Source organism: Diceros bicornis, chromosome 3, assembly GCF_020826845.1.
Source record: "Diceros bicornis minor isolate mBicDic1 chromosome 3, mDicBic1.mat.cur, whole genome shotgun sequence".
NCBI classification, from domain to species: domain Eukaryota; kingdom Metazoa; phylum Chordata; class Mammalia; order Perissodactyla; family Rhinocerotidae; genus Diceros; species Diceros bicornis.
In genome coordinates this window covers 56,603,716-56,621,072 of record NC_080742.1, presented here as the reverse complement: position 1 = coordinate 56,621,072, position 17,357 = coordinate 56,603,716, and the positions used below count along the sequence as shown (strand labels likewise).

At 38.1% G+C, this 17,357-nt stretch overlaps 1 protein-coding gene across 2 annotated transcripts in view; it reads right to left on the bottom strand.

The window, feature by feature from the left end:
- AVL9 (AVL9 cell migration associated) overlaps nucleotides 1-17,357 on the bottom strand; it is a 56,343-nt gene that overhangs the window by 5,088 nt on the left and 33,898 nt on the right. For both annotated transcript variants that reach the window (XM_058527887.1, XM_058527878.1), the window contains 5 exons: nucleotides 10,064-10,198; nucleotides 8,661-8,880; nucleotides 6,266-6,383; nucleotides 2,836-2,889; nucleotides 2,246-2,334 (listed from right to left, as the gene is read on the bottom strand). In XM_058527887.1, the coding sequence (XP_058383870.1) occupies nucleotides 2,246-2,334; nucleotides 2,836-2,889; nucleotides 6,266-6,383; nucleotides 8,661-8,880; nucleotides 10,064-10,198 (616 nt within the window). The remainder of the gene's footprint in view (nucleotides 1-2,245; nucleotides 2,335-2,835; nucleotides 2,890-6,265; nucleotides 6,384-8,660; nucleotides 8,881-10,063; nucleotides 10,199-17,357) is intronic.

The following is a 17,357-nucleotide window of genomic DNA, read 5'->3' as shown; positions in this document are numbered from 1 at the left end:
TACACATAGATAAGGAGAACAGATTGGTGGTTACCAGAGGGGAAGGGGGTGGGGGAGGGTGAAAAGGATAAAGGGGCACATATGTATGGTGACGATTAAAAACTAGACTATTGGTGGTGAACATGATGCAGTCTATACAGAAACTGAAATATAGTGATGTACTCTTGAAATTTACACAATTATAAGCCAATATGACCTCAATAAAATAATTTAAAAACAAACAAACAAAACAAAATCAATCCCTTTCCATGGGAATGCCTAAAAGGAAATTGGATAATTTCTGGGTGTAAGAGCCTGCTCTCCTAAGCATTCTGAAAGTATTCAGCAAATTCCTTCCTCAGTAGCCACTGTGCTAGGCCAGTGGTTCTCAGCACTGGCTGTGCATCAGAATCACTTAGAGAGTGAAAAAGTCCTATGTGCTCTCTGTACCCTAAATCCAAGTTAGATAACTGATAACCACCTACACAGGGAAGAGTGCTTAGGCTGCGTTAGGGAAATTCGCTTTTGTCATCTAAAACAACGTTACATTACTGAACACATACAGAGCTCTATCTGCCTCAGGTCTGTTTTATTTTAAAGAACATCATTTCAAAAGTTGATGCTAAAGTGAAATTATTTAAGTTGAATCATATACTCCCACTCTTCTTGGAGAGGGAAGTGTGGAAGAGGAGAACTGGCCTTAGAATTTAAATATCATCAGCAGCATCACTAAAAATGAAGTTAACAATTGACATCATATACTCTGATGAAGTAGAATTTTTCTACTAAAAAATAACAATTCAAAATAAGTCAAATGCATAAAATATTGTATGGAAATAAATGCTTATATATCAAATTCCATTCCCTTGTAATAGGGCTGTGAGCTCTGTGTCTGTCTTCTAAGATGAGTCTGTAGAGCAGTTCTCTCACCCTGTCTGTCTCTAGATACACAGAATGTTAGAGCTATGAGAATCCCTGCACAGAAACCACCTAGTTCCAGGGCTTCTGAATTGTGTTCAGTAAGGGTTAGTCAGTCTTTCTCAGGAACTAAGGAAGGAGATGGGTCCTATTTTTACGCACTGATATGACAAAGCAAATGTGGCAAAATGTAAATAATTGGTGAATATGAGATCATTGGGAGTTCCTTGTACACTGTTGCACCATTTCTTTAAGTTTGAAATTATATAAAAATAAAAAGTTAAAACTACAGAAAAGAAGGAATGAGAAATTTCTTTGGAATGGATATGGAACAGTCTTCAAAATATTTTAAGTGAGAAAAGTGAGGTGCAGAAGAGTGTATACGACAGCATGCTACCATTTGTCTGGCTTTGGTGTCAGGGTAATATGGCCTCATTAAATGAGTTGGGGAGTATTACCTCAACCACTACTTTCTGAAAGAGTTTGTATAAAATCAGTACTATTTTTTAAACATTTGATAAAATTCGTAAGTGAAGCCATCTGGGTCTGGATTAAATTAAAAACCTGGTGGTAAGCTTTTAAATTTTTAATTCAATTTATTTAATAGATATAGGGCTGCTCAGATTTTCTATTTCTTATTGCATCAGTTTTGGCCACTTTAACACTTTAACAGTGTCAAGTACAATTTGAGTTAACACTTTAACAGTGTCAAGTACAATTTGAGTCTTTCAAAGAATCTGTATACTTCATCTAAGTCGTCAAAAAATTGGCATCAAGTTATTCACAATATTCCCTTATTATCCTTTTAATTTCTGGAAGATCTATAGTCATGTCCCCTCTTTCATTCCCAAGACTGGTAATCTGTATCTTTCTTTTTCTCTTTATTAGTCTATAAAGGTTTACTAATATTGTTGATCTTTTCAAAAAACCAACTGTTGGTTTCACTGATTTTCTTCATTTTGTGATGCTACTTTAGAAGACAGCAGCTCCTAATGCCTACGTTGTTACAGCTCTCTGCTATCTAGAAAGAACTATGGGAGCTCAGGGAACGGCGAGAAAACTCCAGTGAAGCTTGAATCCTGGGAACAGAACAGTGAACTCAGCAGGAAACTTTGTCACTCTCCAACAGAAGCAGCAAAATTTGCTGAATTTTGTTTGATATTATCTGATGATATAAGAATTTTTTTAATAAGATAAAAATTAAAAAAAAAATCTCTGTATTTGACCACGTCATATTACTATGTGATATACAGATCTCTACAACTTTATGTTCTTATCAATGACATATTGAGGATAGAAAAGAAATGTGTTAGATTCCAATCTGTTCCTGGCTAAAGGCATGCCTTACCAACAGCTTTTCCTGTTTGTACAACATTCCGGCTGGTTGTGACCATGACGTTTCCAATTTTTTTGCCACGTTCACTGTTTTGAACAGAACTGAGTAAAGGAAAGAAGTGTTAAGTACAATTTTTAAAAATCACACACACACACACACACACCACACTTTATAGCCATCCCCCAAATGAAAATTATTGAGAAAAGAAGCTAAATTATTCATTATTTGTTATGCATCAATTAATTTACTGACCTTTTAAGCATGTGAATTTTCAGAAAATACTAGAATAACATGCAGATGAACCAAAAAGTGATAAGGACATAAGGATGTATGGTTAATTCTCCCTACAGTCATGATTGCTAAAGCTACTTCACCAGAATAAAAACTAGGAAATCTTATTAGTTCACACCATTCTCCATGAAGCAGCAGTGTTTCCACTTTGAAACATACACACTGCTGAGCTAGAGAATGTTATGCACATATTTGGTTACTATTTGAAGCACAAGTCTATCAAGTGGAGAAAACAATTCCCAATTAGCAATGAAACACATGGCATAAATTCAGACATAAGAATTTTCCTAGTATTTTCTCTAAATACTCACTGTGAGAATCTTAACTTCATGTCTGACACTGAGTACTGGCCTTGAAAAGGATGGCTGTAAAACAAAGTCAGAGTCCAGATTATGAGTATTTCACCAATAAAGCTGCAAATCAGGGTTATGACAAGGAAGTACTGGTAAACCTGGCAGGGGTGACTCAACTGGGTGGTGGTGCTCTGAATGTGGTACCAGGAAATGGGGCTTTGATTCCAGCTCTCCACTTACAGTTATGGGAGCCTCTCTGAGCTTATTTCCTCATTTGTAAAATAGGTGTTTTTTTCTTGGGTGGGGAGGTTTGCGTTAGTGCTACTCTGATGTTCTGATTTATTTGGTCTGGGGTGAGGCCCAAGTATCAACATTTTTAAAAAGCTCCCAGGACAGCCTAGTACTATCTTAGGCCATGGCGATGGCTTGTATCTTGATTCCAGCCATCTCATGAATGTGTGTTATTGGTCATATGAAGATTTGTACATGGATCAGTAACATCTGTACTTTCTATGAGAAAAGCAACTCCAACTGCAGGTCTTCAAAATATACAAAAGGGGAAAAAATTATATATATATATAAAAGTCAGGCAACTTGACCAAAGCTACACTAAAAGAAGTAGTCAACAAATATCCAACTCCTTATCTCATACTCCGGGGTCACTCTGCCAATGTTTAACAAAGAAAGTGACTCGAGTGAAATCTACAGCTACTTATAAAAACATCAGAATGCTATACATGGCTTTTTGGATGACAACAAATTTCCTTATTGGCCATATTAAGCATATGTAAGACTTTTCTTTTTCTGGATTCCTGAATCACAAGTTGAAAGAGCTGAGAGATAACTTAATCACTCCTGGAAACCATGTGTTTAAAGGATGAAATATTCCGGTAGTTTATTTTATTTATTTATTTTTTTGTGAGGAAGATCAGCCCTGAGCTAACATCTGACGCTAATCCTTCTCTTTTTTCTGAGGAAGACTGGCCCTAAGCTAACATCTGTGCCCATCTTCCTCTACTTTATATGGGATGCCGCCACAGCATGGCTCAACAAGCAGTGCGTCGGTGCACAGCCGGGATCCGAACTGGCGAACCCCGGGCCGCTACAGCGGAGCGCGCACACTTAACCGCTTGCGCCACCGGGCCGGCCCTGCCTCGTTGTTTATTAAGGCAAGTTAGAGGACTGCCTTCTCTGATCTTGAGTTAGAGGAAGAAAGGGTTTCATAGATCTCAAATCTTACAATTAGTTTGGAATATTTCTAAATTATACCCCCGGATAACTACTGAATATTATCATTTCTTGTTTTTTGTTTTTTTTTTTTGTGAGGAAGATCAGCACTGAGCTAACATCTGATGCCAATCCTCCTCTTTTTGCTGAGGAAGATTGGCCCTGAGCTAACATCCATGCCCATCTTCCTCTACTTTATATGGGATGCCGCTACAGCATGGCTCTACAAGCAGCGTGTTAGTGTGCGCCCGGGATCTGAACCGGTGAACCCTGGGCCGCTGCAGCAGAGCACGCACACTTAACCGCTTGCACCACTGGGGCGGCCTCCATTTCTTGTTTTTAATTTGGTAAAAATATTGAAAATCTGCTGACTATCATATCTCCATAATTTCCCTACCTATATATTTCAGGGCCTTCTTCAACCTTCTCTTCAATCTAAATAACCTCAATTTGTTTACGCATTTTTACAAGTACTGTTTTAGAATCCTTTAAAACCCATTCCAGCTAAGCCTCTTATGGACCTGCATTAACATCTGTAGAGCTGGTTCAGGTTAAAGGCACTACAGCAGATGCAGCGACTGGATAAAGATCTGACCACGTTACCTCTGTGGAGCACCGGGAGGAGACTGGATGGCCCCGCATGCTGTACTGTGACAGTCACAGCAGACCCTCCACCCCCTCAGCACCACTACAGTATAAGTGCCACCGGGCAAACAACTCACATCTGTTTCTCTCCATCATTCGTTAGAATACAGACCTTGTGGTTAGTGAGGAAAATACTTTGAACTCTTAGCCCTTTCATTTTTAAAATGTTTTTGACTTTCAATTCTCTGTTTTTCCACATTCAAATGGCAATATAGGTTTCTCCTACAGCCTAGTATGATGAATAATTCACCAAAATTGGTGCTAAACCTAGTCATTTTTCTTGATAGATACAAAGTTTAACAGACATGTTCTCCAAAACCCTTGCACATGCTTCACAAAGTTACTATGACATCAATATCTGGATTTGGTGTGTGTGGGGCAGGGGACGGAACGTCCTTTTCTAGCACCACTGAAATCACATCCCCAGTCTAGCTAAGTTGACTCTAGCTCCCGTGTAATATGGTAGTCAGTACAAAGTGAATTTTTGTCCAATTCTCATGAAGAAGTTTAAAATACAAATGAAAACATTCAGTGTATGCTTGTATTATAAAAAACCATCATTTTAACCTTTTAATTTAGAAAATAAGTTCCCAGGAGGCACACATTATATCATTTGATCTCCTTAGTCTCTACTCTGTTCTATTCACACAAAGAGGGTATTATTTCATAATGGCCCCACTCCACAGCATGTTTAAATGTTTTTTATGCCCACATGGGATAAAGTCTTTGTCTAGTAAACACATAATATTGTGACAGATTTTGCTGAATTTTAGAATCTGATGTGGAAACTAGACTTGACCACTTACCTAGGAGTTCAAATATCAACTTCAGTTTTACACTTCACGTTTTAAAATAACCTTTCAGGGCCGGCACCGTGGCTTAGTGGTTAAGTGTGCGCACTCCGCTACTGGGGGTCCGGGTTCGGATCCCGGGCGCGCACCGACGCACTGCTTCTCTGGCCATGCTGAGGCCGCATCCCACATACAGCAACTAGAAGGATGTGCAACAATGACATACAACTATCTACTGGGGCTTTGGGGAAAAAAAGAGGAGGACTGGCAATAGATGTTAGCTCAGGGCTGGTCTTCCTCAGCAAAAAGAGGAGGATTAGCACGGATGTTAGCTTAGGGCTGATCTTCCTCACACACACAAAAATAAATAAATAAAAATAAATAAATAAAATAACCTCTCAGTTTTAACCAGTGGTACTTCCTTCAAGATTTCTATCTCGTTTGACCATTCTGCTGAAGTACAGATGCAGGGAAAGGGAGAGAACTATCATGTTCTCTCCCCATCATGATCATCGACATGTGCTAGGACTTGCTCTCTAAATTACACCAAGAGCTGGGAGAAATGTTAGTGTTTCCAAAAATGACTTGTGCTTTTTGTGTAAAAAGTGTGAACAGGGAAGCAGTCTTCAGCTGCTCCTCTGTAACTGGGAGCCTCTCTATAATCTATTTAAGAAGATTCTTGAAGATACTATATCATCCAAGTTATGATATGATTTTCTTTATATTGGGGCACACTTAGTAAATCAACCATTTTATGTCTATCAATCTCCACAGGATGTGCTTACTTTGGATTTATTTCTGCAAGTGCTGGATGCTTGTTGCTGTTCCAGACCCTGTAGTTGTGAGTATTCTTCCATGCTGTAACAAAGGTTGTCCCATAGTCTGATAGTATCTTTTCATTATCTGTCAAGTAAACATCTGAAAGTTGAGCTGGACTGTAGGCAGTCAGGGATGTGAAGATTAACAACCAAAAAGGGTAAACGAATGGCTTTATTTCCCCCACCCCCTGCTCTTTTGGGGAGACAGCCTACCAGACGTCAGGAAACTTGGGTCTAGATCCAGAAATCCTGTTAAGAAGCTACGTGGCCTTTAGTAAGTCACTTATTCACTCAGAACTTCATTTTCCTAACCAGAAAATAAGATGGTTGAGTTGAATATTTTCTAAGGTTCTTTACAACTCCAAAATGTTTCCAGGTTCTCCTTACCAAGGTTAGGACACATAGTATTATTTATTAAACAAAAACTACAGGCTGGACAGTGAGTACACATACTGATGTATACATATGGGGTATGCAATCAGGGTAATCGTTCTCTCTTTTCGCGAATGTCATTTTTCTATGAAAAAAGATTAGAATGAATATGTGAATTGATTCTTTTAGCCACTATTTTTATTTTCTCTTCTTTGGACTTTGTCATTTGGTGAAACTCACTCTTGAGCTTTCATGTATTTCACTGTCAAAATATTTAAAATAAAAAGGTGAATTTTCATATTTAATGTTTAAAACTTTTCAGCTTTATCAATATCATGGGGGAGCTTCAGTGCAGAGTGTTTCTTCTAGCTGGAAGAAAAGAAAAGGTTTTGAGAACTGATTCAAATGGCTATTGCTTCATATATTAATTGCAAGCTACCTGCTTCGAAGGTGAAACATGTGACTTTTCTTGCTGGGAAAGGAAGAGATGGATATACATGGTGTCACATGCACCATAAGAAAGTTCTTTTAAGGACATATTCCTCAAACATTTCATTGGGCTGAATTTTCTTTAACAGCATGGGCATGAGCCAGACTATTTGGCTTTAAATCCCAGCTCAGCCTCTTACCAGATGGATGAGCAAGCTATTTAACTTTTCTGTGCCTCATTTTCTTTTCTGTAAAATGAGGATGACAAGGTATCTACCTCCAGGATTGTTGTGAGGATGAAATGAGTTAGTAGATGTAAAGTGCTCAAAGCAGGTCCCTGCACAAATTAAGTGTTCAAAACAAAAAAAGTTAGCTCTTTTATAATTTGCTATTCAGTGCTTACAGCTACCTGGGAAAATATTTTTAAGAAGTAAATTAATCACTCTTAAAGCTACATGACTGATGGAGACTGTGGTTTTCTTACCAAATTACTGAATGGTTCTGGATTAAAGGATTTAATTTTGGTGTCTCAGCTGCTACATTTGTAGAAGAGGTAGACTTCTAAAAATATCCCATTAACAAATAAGGACTTGCTCCGTAGCTTTCCTTTACAACTGAAGAACATGCCTGAAGCCTGTGTTTAAAACTCCATACATACTACGTGAAGAACTAACCCTACAGGTGGTAGTGGTGGGGCTGATTAAAGAAATCTACTGATGCAACAATGTGAACGTACTTAATGCCACTGAGGAACTACACACTTATAAATGGTTAAGATGGTAAATTTTAGGGTTATATGTATTTTACAATTAAAAAAACCCCAAAAAACAGTGGCAGAGATAATTGAAAAAAAGGAAAAACAAAAGTTCAACAATCTTTTAACAACAACAACACATCTACTGAAGATTTGCTAAACACTAAATGTTCAGGGTGGTAGGTGTCCATGATGTGAAAACTCACTGCAGAGCTTCATTTCTCTTTTTATATATTTCTTTTCTGTGGGGAATGAGATAGTCAACACAGGAGTGATTCTATGTTTACTTGCTCCATTTTAACCACTTAATAGGAATAATATTTCTTAGAATGAGGAATAAGTTTCAAAGTTTAATCACTTAGAATGTGATTTACATTTTTATTTTATATTTCTCTTTTTTCCCTTTTTATACCTTAAAAACAATTAAGCAGTCTTTATAAATAACTCCCAAATACTGATATTTCCTTCCACATTGTGGAATACTAAGCAGCCACAGAAAAGTGACAAAGACCTGCATTTACTGTCTTGATATATGTATATGTTTCTATTATTAAAAAAAACTAAGTTTCAGCAAACATGTATAATGGGATCCATTTTTGTAAAAGGACCACCACAAATATCACAAAACTAAAATGCAAAACATATGCATAGAAAAAGGTCTGAAAGGATATAAAGTACTCAAAATGCTAAGAGTAGTTATCTCTGTATGAGGGAATAACGGGCAATTTTTCTACAATGAAAATGTGTTTCTTAAGCAATTCAAAACATCAGTGTTACAAAATGAAAAAGTGGCTATGTGCTCCTTACCTAAGTGCAGCGTGGCAGCCAGCAGAGCATGGATGTAGACTGCAAACTGGGCTCGGATCCACTCGTCACCTCCCTCCCAGCCCGTGCCATCCAGGAAGACATCATCCCGGTTCTCAGTCACGTGCCTCACTAGGTAATCTGCGAACCTTAGGTCTGCAGTGGTTGGGTTAAGCAGCTTCCTGAGTTCTGGATCATGGATCTGGATCAGAGCTTCTTCTACCTAGAGGGTACCCAGGTACAAGTCAGAGTCTGGGCATTCACGCAGATATCCATGCCACACTTTAAAGAGTAACTACTGGGAAGTTGGAGCTGGAAATAAAAAATATGAATAACAGCATTCTCAAAAGGTGAGTCTAAGAAAGAGATAGGTTTTTACACTAAAGTTTTTTTTCTTTCTCTATTTAAAAAATGCTCATTTTCTGTTTTTAGAAAACATACACATATTTAATTTTGATTTATAAAAGTAATTTGTGTTGATTATAAATATTTTGGAATATATAGAAATGTATCATAAAAATCACCTTTATCACACAACCAGAAATGAATACAGTAAGTATAATTCCTAAAAGTTTGTCCTTTGAGTGCACAGATACATTGGAATATTTTTATTACATAATATTTGATATACAAAGAAATATAGGTAACTTACAGGTTAACTGTGAAGTATAATAACAACACAAATACCCATGAACCCACCAACCAACTTCAGAACTAGAATATAACCAACAATGTTGAAGCAACTCTGTGGTCCTCCCATTTGTATCCTCCTGCCTTGGAAGGTATGTATATATATATTTTTCTTCCTCAAAATTGAGATCATAATACCTATAGCTTTGAAGCCCAGATTTTTCATTTATTATATTATAAACATTTTCCCAGGAAACCCATTTTGGTACTTTCTGTTAGAAATTACAAAAACCTTAGGGTGAATGAAATTTCCTTTTTGTTTTTAAATTACTTCAATTGTAAAACTGAACAAAAGGCTTAAATTTCTTATATACTGATAAGACATCAAATATTTATCTCTAGCTCCTTCTTCTTGATATCAGGAGCATATTAAACAGGCTAGAAGTATCGAAATTATTTAAACAACAAACACATTTTAATTGTGAGATCGTGGTAGGACCACACTGCCTGGGTTGAAATCCTGGCTCACCCACTTACTAGCTTTTTGATGTCTGTTCCTTAGCTTTTGCAGGTGTAAAATATGGACAGTAACAATATCTGTCTCACAGGTTGTTATGAGAATTAGATCAGTTAATATACCTAAGGTGCTTAGAATGCCTGGCACAGGAAGTAATTATTACCATTATTAGTGTTATTACTATGCCCTCATAATTCTATTTAAGAAAGGAAAATAGGGACCAGCAGTGTCAAAGACACGCACTCATACATAAACCTACTTCCACAATGGCATCACTGAGGTGTTTCTGTTGCCGAAAAAGGATGTTAGTAGCTCCAGCAACAAATCCCCGAACGGTGACATCAGAGAGAAGATGATGTTGCTGCAACGCCATATAAGGCAAACACAGATATCCCTATGAATTATAAGAATAACAGAAAATATCAGAAAAGTAATGGAAAAGCCACCTTTCTCTTCAAGCCTAGAGAGCTAACAGTAGGCAAAGAAATTCCCAATCCTCCCCTGCCCCCATGCCATCCCTAACGCAGCTGATCTCTGACTCACTACAATAACATTCCAGGGGAGCCTCAGGTCTCGACCGAGTTAAGTCCAGTTAATCACTAGTCTTCTCCACAAATGGTCACATCTTGGCAAGGTGGTCTAACATGAACGCTGTCCTACTTGATCACTTTGTTCTCTGGTCAACTTAAAAAAGCCTCCACAGTAACTAATGAACTGGACTTTTTCATTTAGGAAATGAAGTACTAAGCCCATTGAAAAGTACATTGTTTAGTAGAAAGCTGTTAGTTCTACCGGTATAATTTTAAAACGCATGCATCTGCACATAACCACCAAAGTACCATATGAGAACAGCAAAGCACTGCATTCCATTTGTTTTATTGTCCTTGTTAAAAATCATGCAAAAAATATTTCAAGATATTTGCTACTAAATGTTTAAAGCAAAAATGACACTGGCAGTACTTATATATTTAATTAATTTCCATTTGAATTGTATTTGAAAATACCACTGCCCTGAAAATTATAATTGAATTGCCAAACCACAGCAGGCAGCTAAGTATACAAAAAACAGCATGTTTCCTGAGAGTAAAAGTGTTAACACTGGAATGATGCACTGAAGGAAGAAGCAGAATTTCTGCTGAAAGATTCTAAATCAAGATAGATTGTCAACCAGTGGCACAATTTGTGTGCCAAGTCAGGAGTGCAGACTTGTTGAACCCCTGAACTTGTTTTTCAATCTCAAATCCTATGACAGCTTTATTCATTTATTTATTTTTTACTTCTCATCACTTTTTTAAAAAAACACTGAACTATAGTTATCTGGATGATGCCTTGTTTACATCATGACATGAATCTCTTTGAGGGCAGGAGATATCCCTTTTGCTGCTTCACGTTCTTTACTGCAGCTAGGATGTGCCTTGTACCTAACAGTGGTTGTTAAACATTTAATATGGGAGAGAAGACTTCCAAAAGTTAGAATATAGGTCTAGTAACTTGGTTTTATTCTTATTCTTGCCAGTGTCTTCCTCTGTTTGGTAAAATACTAACTAATAGAAGCAACAAAAACAAATCAATGTCTCTGCATTCGAGATACTCATTACTGCTTCTCAACCTACGCCCTCTTGTGACGAAAGGCTGACAGGACCCCTGGTTCCTCATTCCGAATCAGTCAGAACAGCTGGGTTCAGGGCTTGTGGTTCATGCTTTCACTTTGTGTGCTATGTATTTAAAAACAATAAACTCCTCCCTCGCCAACTACCTGTTTTTAAACATAAATATTACAATATTGAATGCTCTTTCAAACTTGATGTGGACTCCAGAATACCCACTCCCCCAACTAGGATTGAGAATCCTTCTTGATAAAGGCACTCTCAAGCTGCCAATTATTACAAAAGATTTATATTGCAAAATAGTAATAAGAGAACTTAATTGCTCACAGTATTACATTTCTTAATTGATTGTTAGAGAAGAAAAATCTTTTGTCAACAATGAAATTCTTGGCTAAATCTCTAACAGCATGAAAACTAAAAAGTCTTTTAAAAAAATCAATAGTTCAAAGCTTTTTAAAAATATGAAAAAATACATTCCTTAAAAAATTATACTTATACATACTCTTTGACCCAGCATTCTACTTCTTATAGTTGATCCCATGGATACACCTCCTCAGATGTGAGATTTGTAAAAAGTTATTTATTGCAGCATTGTTTATTATAGCAAAAGATTGGAATCCTAACTATTCACGAACAGGGACCTGAATAAACGATCATCTATACAATAGAACATTCTGCAGCAACAGAGTGATGAAGCTCATCTCCAAGGAGTATGTTGTAAAAAAGAATAAGGGGCATAAAAATGAGTATATTCTGCTACCATTTGTGTAAAAAGAAAGGGGAAAAATACCTATGCATTTGTTTATACATAAAATACTCCCAAAGGGAAAGAGAAGACACTGATAGGTTCGTTGTCACTGGAGAGGGCAACTGAGCAGCAAGGGATAGAATGAGAGAGATTTTTTTATTATAGATACTTTGGAACCTTTTGAATATTGAACCATGTGAAAGTATTACATATTTATATAAAATTATTTTAAATAGTTCAAAATAGCCTTAAAATTTTGCCTTCATTACTTTTTTGTGTGTGTGTGAGGAAGATCAGCCGTGAGCTAATAACATCCATGCCAATCCTCCTCTTTTTGCTGAGGATGACTGGCCATAGGCTAACATCTGTGCCCATCTTCCTCCACTTTATATGGGACGCTGCCACAGCATGGCCTGACAAGCGGTGCATGGGTGCGCACCGGGAATCCGAACCCGGGCTGCCAGCAGTGGAGCGCGCGCACTTAATCGCTACACCACGGGGATAGCCCCTTGCCTTCAGTACTTTTAATGATTATCAGTTTAGCCTAAAATTGGCTAAAGGTCAATTTAAAGGTCCTTAATCTGCAGTGACAGAAAGAGCATGGGTCCTATCACATAAAGCAGCCTCTATACTCAAGCCCACCCCGGCTTTCCACTTTTCTAGGGTACTTTAAATTCCATATTTGAAGCTGCAGTAGGTAATGGTAAAAAAAAAAAAAAACTGAAGAGATATTTGCACACCCATGTGCGTAGCAGCATTCCTCACAATAGACAAAGCGTGGAAGCAACCCAACTGTCCAGTGACAAATGAATGGATAAACAAAATGTGATATATGCATACAATGGAATACCATTCAGCCTTAAAAAGGAAGGAAATCCTGTGATATGCTACAAAACATGGATGAACCTTGAGGACATTATGTTAAGTGAAACAGGCCAGTCACAAAAAGATAAATACTGTATGATTTCACTTATATAAGGTACTTAAGGCAGTCAAATTCACAGAAACAATGGTGGTTGTCAGGGGCTAGGGTGAGGGGAGAATGGGGACTTGTTTACTGGGTAGAGAGTTTCAGTTTTGCTAGACGAAAAAGTTCTGGAGATCTGTAGCACAACAAATGTGAATATAACTTAACACTACTGAACTGTACAGTTAAAAATGATAAAGAGTAGGGGCCGGCCCGGTGGTGCAAGCGGTTAAGTGCGCGCGCTCCGCTGCGGCGGCCCGGGGTTCGCCAGTTTGGATCCCAGGCACACACTGATGCACTGCTTGGCAAGCCATGCTGTGGTGGCGTCCCATATAAAGTGGAGGAAGATTTGGGCACAGATGTTAGCCCAGGGCCAGTCTTCCTCAGCAAAAAAAGAGGAGGATTGACAGATGTTAGCATAGGGCTGATCTCCTCACACACACAAAAAATAATAAATAAATAAATAAAGAGGATAAATTTTATGTTATATGTTTTTTACAAGTAAAAAACAAATAAACAACCAGAGAAACACACTTCAGCTTGGTAAACCTTAGGTAGAACTACTGTGAGCTGATCTGCTAAAGAGCTGTAAAAGTAGTGTGCCTTCTTCTCTCTTGTAACTTGGAAAGGGCTACAATATGATTAGGACCAACTGCCATTTTCTCATCTCTCCAGGGATGTCAGTTCTCTCAAAAATTGATCTAGAGTTTAAAGGTAATCCCTATCAAAATTTCAACCTGTGTGAGTAAGAACTTAGGTTGATTCTAAAATTGATGTGGAAATGCAAATGACTAAGAAACTCCTGAAGAACAATAACAAGAGGGGAGGACTTTCCTCTGCCTGACATGACATACCTGGTAATTAACACACTGTGGGACTGCCCCAGGGATAGACAAACAGACCAATGGACAACAACAAAAAGAGTCCAGAAACACACTCTCTTCCTCAACCATACACAAAAATTAAATCCAGGTAGATTGGGCTGGCCCCGTGGCTTAGCAGTTAGGTGCGTGCACTCCGCTGCTGGCGGCCCGGGTTCGGATCCTGGACGTGCACCGACGCACTGCTTCTCTGGCCATGCTGAGGCCGTGTCTCACATACAGCGACTAGAAGGATGTGCAGCTATGACATATAACTATCTACTTGGGCTTTGGGGGGGAAAAAAATAAATAAATTAAAAAAAAAATTATAAATCCAGGTAGATAAAACCCAAAATGTGAAGGTCAAACTATAAAGCTTTAAAATGCAGGAGACTGTTTCTATGACCTTGAGGTAGGGGAAGATTTCTTAAATAAGGCCCCCAAAGTATTAACCATAAAGTAAAAAATTGATAAACAGAAAAGGTATCTAGAATATATGAAGTCCCACCAACCAGTGACAAGGGAGACAATCCAGAAGCTTTGAACAAATACTACACAAAGGGAAATCCAAATGTTAACAAGAATATGAAAAGATGCTCAGCCTCAGCAGTGATTACTGAAAAAAGGCAAATTAAGACCCATAAGATACCAATCGATTGGCTAAATATTTAGAAGTCTAACAATATTAAGTGTTGGTGAGAATATGGACCAATGGGAACTTCTATATACAGTGGGAATTGAAATTGTCACAACCACTTTAGAAAACAATTTGGAATTATTCTAGTAAAGCTGAAGAGACTCATCTCTATGTTCCAGTATTTCCGCTTCTAGGTAATGAATCCTAAAGAAACTCTTGCATGTATACAGCAAGATTCCTGAATAAGAACTTCACAGCAGTATTATTTGTAGCAGCCAGAAATTAGAGACAATGTAAATGTCCATCCATAGAAGTGATAAACTGCAGAATAGCCGAAAATTAAAAACTACACAGGAATAACAATATGCAACTTCATGCAAAAACATGGATGAAACTAAAAACAATGTCAAGAGAAAAAAAGGTATGGTTCCACTTAAATAAAATTCATAAACATGCATCCATGATTTTTTAGTTAGTCATTCATTATCTGTAGGTTCCCTAAATTTGAAAATGACAACTTGCAAGCAAGCAAACCAAATGTAAACTCAGAAGCAAAACTTAAAGGAGTTTAATACGTGTGGCAGATTCAGTGATCTGGTTGAGGCAATTACGTAAAAAAAAAAAAAAGTACTAGATACATATAATTAAAAAAACTAAGAAGTGGCTGCTGCTCTTTTAAAAAAGCAAAAAACTCAAAAGGAAATTTTTTTTTAGTGATTGGCAAATACTAAAAATCACTTTTTATTCAGTTACAGATTGAGGTAACTTTTCATCAGAGTTTCATTTATGGTAAGACTCAACTAATTTATTTTATTTATTTATTTATTTTGTGAGGAAGATCGGCTCTGAGCTAACATTCGCGCCAATCCTCCTCTTTTTGCTGAGGGAGACTGGTCCTGTGCTAACATCTGTGCCCATCTTCCTCCACCTTATGTGGGATGCCACCTCAGCATGGCCTGACAAGCGGTGCGTGAATGCGCGCCAGGGATCTGAACCCGGGCCGCCAGCAGAGGAGCACACGCACTTAACCGCTAAGCCACAGGGCCGGCCTCAAGACTCAACTAATTTAATATTTAACAATAAATATTATCTCATCACTGGAAAAGAGGAGGTGGAGAGCTGACTCACTAGATTAAAACAGGCAGGAATCCTAACTCCCAGGGCTCTAGTTCTTTCTCTCTGATCCTACTCTACCTACTTTGCTCCAGTGTGTGGCCAATTCCAGAAGTCTTTCAGCAGTAAGGCAGGAAGATTTAAAATCGGGGAAAAATGGAAGGAAAGCCCTCAGGACTGTCTTTTCACATCTGACAACAACTACCCCACCCTCCTCTTTATCTTTTTTCCATTTTCCTCATTCTCCTTGGACTTTTCTCTGGTTATAAAGTGGTAGAGTCCAGCAGAGCATACATATCACACAGGCACATTTTCTAATTTTCCTCCTTCTCCTTTGGTTTCCCATTCCCTTCCCCTCACCCCATAGGTATCCTACCTGAAAGTTGCCTCCAGTACCATCACCTCTCCCTCAGCACCCGTTTCTTCCCTATACTTCTTAAATCAGCTCTCAGGAAAGGTTCAAGCATATTTTAGAATCTGGTATCTACAGCTTTTATGTAGTAAGCCTTAGATCTCTAAGATGACAGGAAAGGCATCATCCTCAGGCAATTTCAAGTACCAGAGAGAAGACTGGGAAGCTGGAGAGCTGGAGAACCTCTTCCAGACATAATTGTTTTACTATGTAGAAATTTGTTTCCACGTATTTATATGCTGAGTCAGGGGACCAGTCAGCTTATTATTCTCTTTAAAGCTTGCTATCCTTCTTCAGTATTATTCTCCAGGCATCCAAGCTTCTCTCAGGCTATTTTTGAAACTACTTTTCAAGATGTTTTGCTAACCTAATTCCTTCTGTACAATTTAAGATTTCCAAGAGAAAAAAAACCTAAAGACAATTCACTTTTTTTGTGTGTGTGTGAGGAAGATCAGCCCTGAGCTAACATCTGCCAATCCTCTTTTTGCTGAGGAAGACTGGCCCTGGGCTAACATCTGTGCCCATCTTCCTCCACTTTATATGGGATGCTGCCACAGCATGGCCTGACAAGCGGTGTGTCGGTGCACGCCTGGGATCCCAACCCGGGCCGCCAGCAGCGGAGCGCACGCATTTAACCACTAGGCCACCAGGCCAGCCCCGACAATTCACTTTTAAGAATATTTCACATTCCAAAGTTACTGGCATGAAAGAATCAGCATTTGTATTTAAAATTGTGATTAAACAAATTAGATTTTAACCAGTACATAATAAAACATAAAACCAAAAAAACAAATGTTTTATTTACCATGATGATGGTGGTAAGCCTATCATATATTCAGTACTGGTATAATGCACACAAATAGAATATTCTGCCAAACACAGTTTATTGACAGCACACAAAAGACACGTTTATACTGCTCTGTTTAATTCAGCAACCTCACAGACAAAAACAAAATCCTTCCCCAGTTACTCTCCCTCTTGATATCTCTACAATGATAAAAATTAGAGAGTGGGTGGGTGAAGCAGCAAAGGAAGGCCTCCAAAAAGTAAAGGCAGTCATGGCATCCACATGCGAGTTCAGAGAACCCACGATTTGTGGCTACTGACTATACCCAGTAGTTTGAGAGCCCTGAGTTTTCTCTCCAGGTTCCTAAATCCCAGTTTTAAGAAACTGTGCATTAGTTCAATCATGAAACCAATTAAGATAAT